This window comes from Gavia stellata, chromosome 2 (genome assembly GCF_030936135.1).
Source record: "Gavia stellata isolate bGavSte3 chromosome 2, bGavSte3.hap2, whole genome shotgun sequence".
NCBI lineage: Eukaryota > Metazoa > Chordata > Aves > Gaviiformes > Gaviidae > Gavia > Gavia stellata.
This window is the reverse complement of record NC_082595.1, coordinates 31764715-31777293: the sequence shown is the minus strand read 5'-3', so window position 1 is coordinate 31777293 and position 12579 is coordinate 31764715. Positions and strand designations below refer to the sequence as shown.

The 12579-nt window shown below is 37.1% G+C and overlaps 1 protein-coding gene across 1 annotated transcript in view; it reads right to left on the bottom strand.

The window, feature by feature from the left end:
• GALNT2 (polypeptide N-acetylgalactosaminyltransferase 2) overlaps positions 1-12579 on the bottom strand; it is a 97693-nt gene that overhangs the window by 33951 nt on the left and 51163 nt on the right. Inside the window, exons 2-3 of the mRNA XM_059831347.1 lie at positions 10178-10268; positions 3932-4085 (exon numbers count right to left, since the gene is read on the bottom strand). Of these exons, the coding sequence (XP_059687330.1) occupies positions 3932-4085; positions 10178-10268 (245 nt within the window). The remainder of the gene's footprint in view (positions 1-3931; positions 4086-10177; positions 10269-12579) is intronic.

Below are 12579 nucleotides of genomic sequence, written 5' to 3'. Positions count from 1 at the left end.
CAATACAACACACCCATAACGTCACACACATTAGTGCCCTCTGTGAAACAAAACTTTATTGTGCCATGGTGACCTCACTCACTCTGAAGAAAAACAAAGCCAATGCCAACCCTACAATTGCTGTGTCAGATTAGCAAGGCCTTATCTAGCTTTGTTTCTCAAACGGTGGGTGTACAAGATGGCTTTGTAACCAGCACCCAGCGTTGAAGTATTAAACCACAAATGTATGTGTGTTCCTGGAAAGCAAGAAAATAAAGACTTTCTCTATTGTGAGCTGCTGGCAATTCATCTAGACAGCTACAAGACATCCAGCTATTATATACCAAAGCCTATGGTGCCAAAAAAATATATTCTTTTTTCTGCTAACTTTCAAATTGCCCCCAGAGGACGAGCCTACTGTGCAAGCAGTTATCACATGAAGCACTTGCATTAGAATAATTAAAAAAGTCACATTAAATCTTATACTGATCTCTTTGCAGAAGAGAGCACTTGAGCCAGAGCACATCTTAGGGTGGAATTACTCAAGGCAATGAAGCCTCTCAATTTTAAAGAAACCTCAAGAGAAGAGCACTACTGTATATTTCTGAGGGAGAAATTAAGATTTTCAGACTTCCACATAAAACTGGAGGAATGTTTCACTGAGTATTTCTGCTCTCAGCTCTTCAAAAATCCCTGCTTTAACTGACTCAGTAGCAGTCCTCCTCCTATTCTGCTGTGTCAATAGCGCTACAGTTAAAACTCAAACGAAAGAAACTATGTCATCACTTTTGGCACAGAGATTAGACTTTCTTTCCTCAAGTTACAGCACTTAATTTTACATGCAGAATGAGAAACTGCATTTGCATAAACTAGACCTTGAACTTAAAACTTCAATCTAGACCTTCAATGCTTAGCATAGGTCATTAAAATCAGTTAAAACATAAAAAGTACATTCTTTCCCCTAGTAATTTGAGTCGCTGGACTAGTGCATATCATTATCAAATTTTCTGAAACCTCCATGGTTTGTTGAAACCATTTTTTGACAGGAATATCCACTTTAACCAGTGCAAGGAGAGCATTCACCTCAACAGACATCTGGATGCCAAAGAGACAGGAAAGTTTGTTTCTTCTCTACTTAAGAATAAAACTTGAGCACGAGGTGAGAAACTTCTAACAGTTGCCAAATGAGAAAGAAAACACAGTTTAGTCCAGCTAAAGTACTTACCAGTAATTCTCAAGAATCATGTCAACACATCAGGTAAGAGATGTGATCAGAAACCACTGGTCCAAAGTAAGCGTGGTAGACATCGGTCCACAAAAACCATGGAGTATTTCACCCTTCATCCCACTTGGGAGACTATTTTACACTGACAGGAGGACAGCTCTGGAAGTTTCCTATTATGACTGTGACACTCACTTTCTGGATCTCCAAAAGCTACCATGACAGGGATAGCTCTCAACTATACGTCGCAAACAGACTGCAACAGAAGGAAACCCAGAGGTTTCTCAGAGTTGTTGGAAGTGGCAGTTGTGAGCACCAGCTGGAGTGAGAATCTGCATTCCTGCTCAGACCTCTTCTCTCTGCTTCCTTTCTTATGTTTTATCTGCTTGTTTCTCACATCTCCCTTTTGCTTAAAATAAAGGCAAGCAGCTTAAACAGGTAAACCTAAGTGTTTTGCAGTACTGCTGGCAGTCTCTCACAAAAAACAAGTAGAAAACTTTGGTCTTAACCTGATGTTAGTAAAAGTTTGCCCGATGCAGAAAAGACTAAACAATGGAGTATTAAGAAATGCATAATTACACATACATTTACATATTTAATGTAGAATCCTGATAAACTGCTTCTAAACAGCCTAGACAATTTTAGCAATTAAATAGTATTATTATGCAGTTATTTTAAAATCATACAGCTTCTTAGACACATCAATATAATAAATAAAAAGTTGCTCAAGCAGAAACAAGTATTTCCTCATCCAGGTTTCTTTTCTTAAAGATTGTAGCAGCTCCACAAGAGATCTTAATATTAACCCAGTTCCCTCCATTTTTATTGAAAATAACATGCTTCCAAGTGTCACATGCTCAGATCTGTAACATATTCTTCTTCCTATGGCTGTTGCTCTTCTCTTTTCATTGGACAGTTCCCAAACAAATATTCCATGTGACACTTTCAGCTTCTGTAGTGAATGTCCTTGCCAATATAGAAGGAAAATTAATTGCAACATGGCAGGGAAAGCATCATGGCCAGTTTGCAGAAATGATTGCTTCAGTTTGGTTTGGGGTTTTTTTGTTTGTTTGGTTGTTTTTTTTCTTTAAAAAGATGACCATTTATAGACTGATGGGCACTTAAATCTGCTCCATGGCAAAATCTAAGTAATAATCACAGCACAGATACAGCCTTTCCCCAGAAACATATCTCTCTCTCTCTTCATTGCAGGGTTCTTTTCCAACTCCATTTAGTGAAAAAACTCAGGCACGTCAGCATATAATCACAACACTGACAGTTAAAACATAGCCGCCGTAATATAATTTGTCTCCTGTCATCTCTCAAATTCTTCTTAAAGGAGAGCACGTGTCCGTTAGACCCCACTCAGAGGTTATTAAATATCTAGAAAAATTCCAAATTCAGCATATCTAAATCATAGAAGCTTCTAGAAGTTGGTAGCTGAGCTTTGCTCTTGTGGGAAAAGAATACCTGGTCTAAAAAGTTAGAATGCATTTCTAAAGAAAAAACTGTATGTGATGAAGAAAATTCAAAAGTAATTTTAAACTCCTCAGTATACCGTCAGCATTGTGCTTTTCACTGCTTTCATGGAAAGAAGCGAAACACCAGATTATTCCTACTTTTCTAGTCAATTAATGGCAAATTATACAAGACTTGCTTCACTCTATCTACAAAGCATCTGCTTAAAGGAACCTAAAACCAAGGGATTTAAAAATGACACAGTAAGTGTCTGAGTTTTTATACAAATCTCCTTTACTATGCCACTCCGGATGAAAGAGCTTTATGGAGGAAAAAAGAGGCACCTTCCTTTTCTCCCTCCCTCTGTTGTCTCTTCCAGCTTCATCTACCTACAAAGCTGTAAATGTATGTTCATCCTAACTGCAGAATTAGTTAGGCAAATTAACTATGAGACTATGCTTGCCTAGTTTTTAAAACCAAGTTCAACCTGCTTTTGTTATTTTTAAATTATGGAAGTCCTAATGAGCTACTGTTGTTTTAATATTAACCAGCTCTGCTTAAACAAGATCAGTGCAAGTCACTCAAACCCTGTTTTAAATGAAAAAGTCTTCTCTATCCACAAGAAAGGAATACGTTTTCTTACTCTGAAGTGTACTATTTCCTGAATCAGCACAAGCAGCCTGACATAGCAGAAGTTTTTAAACATCTGAAGTGTAATTCTGTCCTATGTTGACCAGGGTATGCATAAATGGATTCCTTTAGGTCTGGAGTTGAAAATCATCACATAGTTAGAAGAATGGAATCACAGAGCGACTGAGATTGGAAGGGGCCCCTGGAAATCTTTTAGTCCAAATTCCCTGATCAAAGCAGGGCCAGCCACAGCAGGCTGTGCATCAAGCTTTGAATAACCCTAAGTCCAGGGACTTCACACCCTCTCTGGGCAACCTGCTCCACTGTTTGATCATCCTCACAGTGAAAGAGACTTAGAAACGCAGAAACCAAGAAAAGCCATCAGATAAACAGGAAGAAAAAGAGATTAAAAAGCAGCACCAGTTTAGATATAGAATACACACTGATGGAAGTCATGGAAACGGAAAAACTTAAATAAGATTCATTGTTCTTTAACCCACTGTTCAAGGACTGCACAACAGTTTACTGTTCCTGGCATTTCAAAAGCTGGAAAGCTCCTGCTGTAGAAAAACCACCTGCTGCTCAAAAGCCATAAATACAAAAAGATTAATCCAAGTCAAACATGGCTCAGTTGGCACTTACTGATCATGCCTAGTGTCAGGAATGCTTCGGTCCATTCGCAGTTTGTCACTTTCTACCTGATTGAACTTATTGCGGGCATATGGATCCTGACCAGATCGCACCATGGTAGCGCCAACATAAGCGTCTTGATCGAAGTCTTGCCACCGAACTTTTCCTACAACAGAAACCACGGAAAAAATCCAATTTAATCTTCGCAATTTAAAGAATAGCATTCAGCAATCCAAACATAACTGATAAAATAGTTTGGCTTTTAATTTTGCAACAAAGAAATTAAATGTCAACAGTATTGTTAACAGTGTAACATCAATAGCCACTTTTGCATATTAAATTCCTCTAGAACACCCTGCAAATTAATAAGAGATTGAACAGTTTCACAGAACTCAGGTTATACAAGTAACCATCAGACCATGCTTCATCTTGTCCATTTTGTTTGTTGTTTTTTTTTTTTTAACTCCAACTACCACAATTTCCAATTAAAAAAACCCTCCACATATCAACAGGCATTAATATAGCAGATGATATGGCTATAAAGTTATCCAAGAAACATTTATTTGTTTTTTAAGATCCAGTCCAGACTTGAAAGACATTATAATTTGATTTACTGCCTCATTACATAAGTAAAAACACAGTCAGTTATAAACAAACCATTTGAGGAACAGGCCTTTTAGAAGTACAAGACAACATTATTCTCAAAACCCAGCATTTCATGTACGCAGAGCACTAGAACACTCTCCAATATGACATAACTGCAACCTCCTTTACAATCAGAATTAATTCACAGATTAGTCCCTCTTTAACAAGGACTGTGTTAATTTGTGACTGGTTGTGGCACTAACACTGAAAGGTAGATTAGCATCCAACCACCAGGAATGAAATTTCAGGATTCTCACTGTCTTCAGGAGTAAAATAGGAGTATGATATTTACCAAATGTCTTAAAACTATCAGTTTTTACCTCTGGTTGGATGTTTACTTTTTTGCCTATTGACAGTCAAACCTATGCTACCTACAGAAAATTTATCCCACCTTTAACTCGAGCTCAAGTTCTAATGCAATACAGACATTCTTGTTTTAAAATGGATGCGTACCAGAATCTCCTGCAAGCATGTTGTGGTGAACACAGCATGCCGTTGGCATAAAAAAAAAAAGATACAAAGCAAAAGCTGTCTTTTGGGGTCACTGTTTATTACAGATGAGAGGAGTTAATATTCATTGTTTTCATAATTAATATACAAAGTTTTTGAGGTACTTTCAATTAAGTTCAGTAAGTAGCAGGTGGCAGAGATAGCACTCTATTCAAGCTCAGCTTTTAGACAAATATTATAGCTCAGCCATATCCTAAATTAATCTGATATGCACAAAGGAAATACTACTCTAACAGCTATTAATGAGAGTCAGAGGTTGCTCAGATGTTTCAAGGTTTGCCTTTGCTCCGTCTCTCAACCTGCACAGCACGGAAACTAAGGCAGGCCTCATTTACAGCTTTCTATCCATAAGCCATGTCCCAACTATAGTGCATTAACTCCTGCTAAAAGATTCTGATACTGAAAGAACACTTTCCATCATTAAACAAAGTAATTGTCTGTTGTTTAACCAGACAAATACCACCAACTTGATTAAAAACTCTATAGTCTCAGGATCACACAAGGAGCTCATCTACAAAAGCAGCTTGGATCCAAGGTGTGATTTGGTTATCAAATGGTAGTGGAGGTTGTAAGGCAAAAATATCAGGGCTGGGGGGGAGGTGGTTTTGGGTTGGTTGGTTTGTTTTTAAGAAACTTCCAACATCCAAGTAAAGTCACAGAGTAAGAGAAAAGTGCCCATACTTTTGGATTACTGGTTTAAGAGCTAGCCAGTTAATACTAAGGAACTATTTTTACATCTGAATTACCATCCTAAAGAAGTTAAAACATGTATGTACACACACACACAGAAGCCAGACTAGAAAGTTAAACATTAGCAGACTGCAGAACATTTTATAGACACTTGGTAAAGCAGCCCAGAGGGGAAACTATACGAAAATAACTGGAGGGAGAAATACAGATTTCAAATTCCAGTTACTGAAAGAACTCTAAAAAGGAAACCTTCCAGCTGCTGTTGGTAGCTCACAGACTGCCAAGAGTTTTTCTTAGCCTTTCAAGTTCTTTCTTCAAAATATTTCCAGGAACTTGCTTTGTAAACAAGTTTACACCTCAGCCAGCTACCACACTACAAATAACCCAATACAAAGTTATTTACAAAAATTAGACCAAACCTCACTTACAACAAAACTATACAAAATGCAAGAGTGGCTTAATTCAGGAAACTGGAAGAAACAGAGATCATAAGATCATCTCCCCATATAACTCTCCCCTTAGCATTTCCTAAAGTTTTTGCAACCTCCTTGGTAAATAAACTATATTATCACCCTTGCTTCTAATTTATAATACAGCTTCAATCTGGAACATATGTTGAATATTTTCTGAAATATAGGACATGTAATGTCACTGCTTTTGCAGTCTAAGAATAAAGATTTTAGAGCATTTTAAAAAATACAATCTACACTTAAAATGCATTTATACAGGACTTTCAACTTTCAAACACTCCAACTTCCAATGGATTTTAATGCTATGCCTGCTTCAAGACTGCCATCCCCATTCACTCCTCCAATTACCTTCCATGAAGTGGAAAGAGTAGCTAAAACACAAGAGGTCATGAGAGCATCACATCAGTGATAAGGGTGATGCCGTCGCAAGCATTCTTCTTAAACAGGTTGTGTTCCTTATGAACTACAACATGCAATGTGGGCTGCCCACATGGTTACAAGCACTAACAGCTCAAGTTAACTGCTAGAAAATGAAAGGCTGACCCAAAGCTAAGTATACTGTCCAGCCTTACTTTTCCTGAAAGGCTTGACTTTCATTTATCAACTAAATTTTGAAGTTAGAAGTGGTTTAACAAACCTTTTCCAATAATAGGTACTGTTTCTATTGTATGCTTCCCCAGGGTACACAAATAGGAGCACGTTTGATTTAATTTCTTCTGGGGAGTTAGCTGGCTCTGTAGTTTCCTGAGTTTCAATGACTTTGCCAGGTGGAATGAGTATCAGAAAAAGCAGCTACATTATTTCAAACTTAAATTAAGCAAGTTTGTAACTTCAGACTCAAGCAAATCTGTGTTTACCTGTACTGAGACCTAACATGACAATGAATTAGTATTTTAAACTCAGCAGTAAACGAATGGCAGAGTTTACTACCAGAGTCAAATAGAGACAAAAAAAAGTCACTGAATGGGCTAAGAACCTGGAACCAGGGTATGCTGCAGTGCTAACCTTGGTTTTGACAATAAGTGCTTATTTTGCAGACTGTTCTGAGCCTGAGAAGCTGAATAGAAACAAGAAAAAGGTAAAATCCAGTGAAGCTGCTTCTTTTTGTCCCAGGTATTTCCCAACTCTGAAGTCTTGATGAAGGCAATCAACAAAAATAGTGCAATTCACTGCTATTATTTTTAATTATAAACTGGTTGATTTTAAATAGGAAGCACATTTTGATTTTTTTGCTCTGTAATAAGTAGCTGTATTTAAAAAATAGTGCTAGTTTGGCACATTTTATTCCATTCCAGTTTCCATCCAAGCAGAGCTTGATATAAATCATTTAAAATGTATTGTTCACCTTTTTCCAAGACTTCAAAACCAGCAAATGCAACACTAGTCCGGAAAGCATAGAGTAAATTTAAGAAGAAAGAAAGGAGACTACTTCATAGGGCTAAATTGGGGGTGGGAGGGTGGGGGGGAAATAGGGAAAGGCAGTAACAGGCCACAGAATATAAGAACAACTGATTTTGGCTTCAGGAGCCAGGAAGGAGGCAAAGCCTGGCTCTGGCTCCAGCAGAAGGCCCTCTCAACCGTGTGCAATATAAATCAGATCTATTAGGGAAAAGTCAGAAAACAGTAAGAGCAGCTTGAAGCAAGATAGAAGAGAAAATGCATAGCAGATAAATCTGCACACAACTAAGCGGCAGGCAACAAAGAGTAGGAACAGATGGATACAAAATCCCCTGAATAGCTTGCACTCCCTCTTACTGACTCAATACAGCTTAAAAGCAGTAGGATACTCAATATAAATATGATTATTTTTACTTACAGGCATTAAGAGATTCCACATCTTCATTAACTAACAGAAAGACCTGTTTGAGTAACTGCTGAAACTGTTATCATTACAGAGAACTGGTTATACAGTTTTGCTTTAGTTATCCACAGACACAATTCAGGGTTGGTCTTTCTAACTACAAGAGCTAACATCACTATTTTCACAAAACAAGAAATAGACTTTTGCAGCATATAAAAAAAGTCACCAAATGACAAAGGATAGATACACTCTGATGTACAGAAGGTAAAAAATGCAACAGTTTAAAATGGCTTCATATAAAGATTAAAGATAAAGATAATAAACAATTCCTTAATTCCAAGAAGTTCTGAAAGATACTACACTGCATAATGCTGAAACCTAAACTACAGGTCTCCTAACCTCAGTGGAAAAGCAAGTGAGTTTTGAACCAAAGTCCTCCTAAAATTTGATCACTTTGTTTTAAAACAGTGCAAAGAATCTGCAGAAATATGAATTCCAAGCTTCATTGCCATAAGGATTCAAAAGTTTGCCTACACAAATTGAAAACAATCACAAGTGATCTAAGAGTGCATAATTCTATCTGTGTAGTCTTTGAGGTTTGATTTGAGACTCTCATACTACTTTGCAGTAATGATTCTTCTACCTTTTAAATCAGGCCATAAGAGATAACTAATCAACAGATGAAATGAAAAAAGCCCTGACCTGCTCTATTTTACACTTAATTTTATTTCTAGCTTCAACCCTTCCAGCTTCTGATATCTCTTCCTTTCAACCTGTGACACTTCCCACTTATTTTAATACTCAGATGGCTACTTAGGGCCACTGGGAAAGGAAGGTCTTAGAGGAAACATATAAGGTTTGGCCCAGAATACACAAACAGTCAAAAAGGGGAAATAAGAATAGTAGCTGGAAGGTGCAAAATTGGCTGACCTATATAATCCCAGTAACAGTATTTGCAGACAGTTCTGCTAAGGGAAAAAAATACTTGAAAAGATCTGCCAGAAACCAAGTTAAATAAGCCAGGCTGTTCAACTTTTCAGGATTTATTTCCCAATTCATACACAAAGTAAAGGTTTTGCCAAAAAAAGCATACATACATAACCAGAGTCTTTTTCCCCCTCTCCAGAAAGCAGCTAAGACAAGGTAGGCCAAAGGCTACAGGAAAAAAGCCATGAATGTCAAACAGCTTATACTGTACCAGGAGTCTAAGACTGTAAAACAAAAATCATATGTTATTGGGGATGGAAGTTTCCAGCTGCTTAAAGGAAAGTCTACCTTGGTTAGTTCTTTCTTCAAGACCTCATAGTATTTCAAATGTTTGGCTAAGACAAATTTGTAAGCCAAACATTAGGATTAATAGAAGAAGAATACAATGTGTTGTAAAGCTATCTGATCAGAAGTTGTCCTCCTTGTACGGTAAACTTTTTCAATGCAGTGTAAAATATTCAAATCCATTTTACTACTTCTGTATTCCTTGGTACATCAATTCTAGCTATATATTAAATCACGTTCATGTGAAACAGTAAAGCAGCAAAAGAATTTTATGGAAGTAGTCACATGAAATGAAGATTCCTTAACAATTTTCCTAGGTCATCCTCAATGCATAAGACCGTTTCACTGAAATAAAACAAAAGTCATTTTGCACTGTTATTTGCCAGCATGTGACAAATACTGAGCAAGTATGAGAAAAACAAGGTACATCATCAGCACACTCAGGAAAATCTGCCACATCAACAGCTAGACAAGACTAAAAAAAGTAAAAACCTTGGCAGAATGCTTCAGTCAGAAAGAAGCACAGTCCCAAGGCGACCTCTCTGTTGCCTGCCAGCATTATCCATCCAGAGAAATGGACTACTTTTGTACCAGAGACTTTTATGGCACCTCAAACCCATTGCAGGATAATACCAACATACTAGCAAAGAGTCACATTCTCTATGGTTTTAAACCCAAAGGAGGAGTGAAGCAGGTAAGACTTAAGGAAGCTGAAGCTTTAAGAATAGAGAAGTACATATTGCTAAAACAATCCTAGCGCTTCCAAACTACAAAGAATGATTAGAATCAGAACAACTGCTGTGTTTTATGGCTTTCAAGGATAAATGTTTTATGGCTATAGATCTTTCATAACAAACATTACTGTAATACCTGGAGGTAGCGTCTCCACACTTTGTGCTTTGTCCTCCCCATCACTGCCACGCATGTCTTTCCTTTTGGGGTCAATATCATTTGGGTCCTCCTGAAAAAAAGTACATAAACTTTAAAATAATCTCCTTAATTGATTTAATTTTGTGTTTTCAAAGCAAACGGCAATAACTAAGTTTTGTGAATTTTGAACTCCTGAAGTGGTCCAAGAGAGCTAACTTTGGATTTTAAGAGAAAGAATGATTATTTCCTCCATTAGTTGAAAAACATAAAAAACAGAATAAAAATTTAAGACAGGCTTTTGCATTTAATTTATGCAGCAATTCTTATTTGGAAAAAAAAAGTTTAAGAAGGAAATTTATCAGGAAAGATGGAATAATTTTTTTTTTTTAAATTGGTAATACGCAACTGAGCAACACAGGCAAAAAGATTAAACAACACCTGAAGAAAGCCCTACTCTAGCAAGGAACAGCCCAAATAGGAAAGTTATCTGAAAAAGAGAAGTCAGGTTATGTAGCAGTTCTATCCAGAGTGTAAGCCTTACTATTGGAAAAACACTTCCAAATCTTTAAGTTGCTGTTTTCATGTGTTCATTTCAGTGGAGCTTATTCTGGGCTTCACAGGCAACTCCACGGGATTTGTGATTCCAGTAATATTGATAATACCCATTTAGAGAGGGGAAAAAAAAGTTTCACCTCCCCCCTCCTCCAATTTCCAACATTTACTCTGAATCTGTAAATCTCATTTTCCTTTCAACAGAAAAAGCACCCCACACTCTTGTGTGCTCATTACCACAAAAATACAAAATGTCAAGCTGGAATTAACCCAATATGCACGCGAAAGAAGTAGAGAAGAGGGTAACTTTTTTAAAAAGATAATTAGCAACTGTATGCCAATTTGCACACTACACTTAGCCAAATGATTTAAGTGCCATGTTCTGGCACGCTTGACAAAGAAAATTGTTTCCTTTTCTACATCTGCACTGAAGAAGTCCCAATTATAATACCAGTTTTATTTGCACAACGTTACTAAAGACAACACCTTTACTACATCATGTAAGAAGATACAACACTACGCCTATACTAATCAATAAGTGCACCTAAAAACATTACCAGGCACCGAAGCCAAGCAGTGCAGAACAGTTCGTATCTCTTCTAGGAATCTGTCAGAGTCTCTAGAACAGAGTGATGGTGTACAAACTGCATACTGTAAACTGCCTCTGCCATCCCAGCTCCTAAGCCACGTCTGGGAATTCTTTGAGTGGAATAGTAAGTAGTTGGAACAGGCCAAACATGTTGGGGAACATTTCAACCACAAAAGATACAATTTCAGCATGTCCCCAGGCATGTCTGAATTTTCCAATGTAAATTCAGCTTAAGCATCTACATTAAGCAAGCACTAATATTTGGAAATATGTTGAAAAAAGGCATCCAATTTCTAAAATACTGAAATGCAAAACTGAATATTGATTTTTTTTTTTGTTACTGTTAATCATTTTCAGAGAAAAACAGACATATAAAAACTAAATTAGTTAAAAAAAAATATATGAAGTTCTACAAATGCATGTTTTTCATAGCATCATGCATTGAGGATACCAGAGAGAAGGAATTTGTCCAGGTTCTTATACTTCATTCCACGATGTTGGTACATGCTTTGGGCCACTGGGCCTTGTGGAGGTCAATAAATTTGCTTAAAGAAAGATTTAAGACAACAAAAAGCACCAAAAACCAAACAAACAAAAACCACACCCAAACCCACACAACACATTTCAAGAAAATTATCATGGCTCATGCTGGTGAGGGAAATTATCTGTCACTGTGCACTAAGTCCCACCAGCATATTGAAACAGAAGCTTTCTATGGTTCTAGAAAGTTGTATTTCACTAGTTATTTAGCTTCGTGTGCCAAAGAACTTTTGTGTTAAAGATAGCAATACTATGGAAACACTTAACAAGTGCAAGTATCAACTGTAGCTGGACAAAAAAAAAAAATCTTCCCAATGAGAATGTCAAGTTTTGCAAAATTCCACAAAGCTCTTCGCTATAACAAATTACTGCAACAAGTCTAAAAAAATACCTACTTAAGTTGAAAAATAAATGCAAAACATCTATTAAGCAATCAAAAAAATTGCAAGGATTTCTCCTGTAACTATAGAATCATAGAATCATTTAGGTTACAAAAGACCTTTAAGATCATCTACTCCAACCATTAACCTAACCCTGCCAAGTCCACCACTAAACCATGTCCCTAAGCACCTCATCCGCACGTCTTTTAAATACCTCCAGGGATGGTGACTCCACCACTTCCCTGGGCAGCCTGTTCCAATGTCCGACAACCCTTTTAGTGAAGAAAGTTTTCCTAATATCCAGCCTAAAGCTCTCCTGGCACAACTTTTGGCCACTTCTT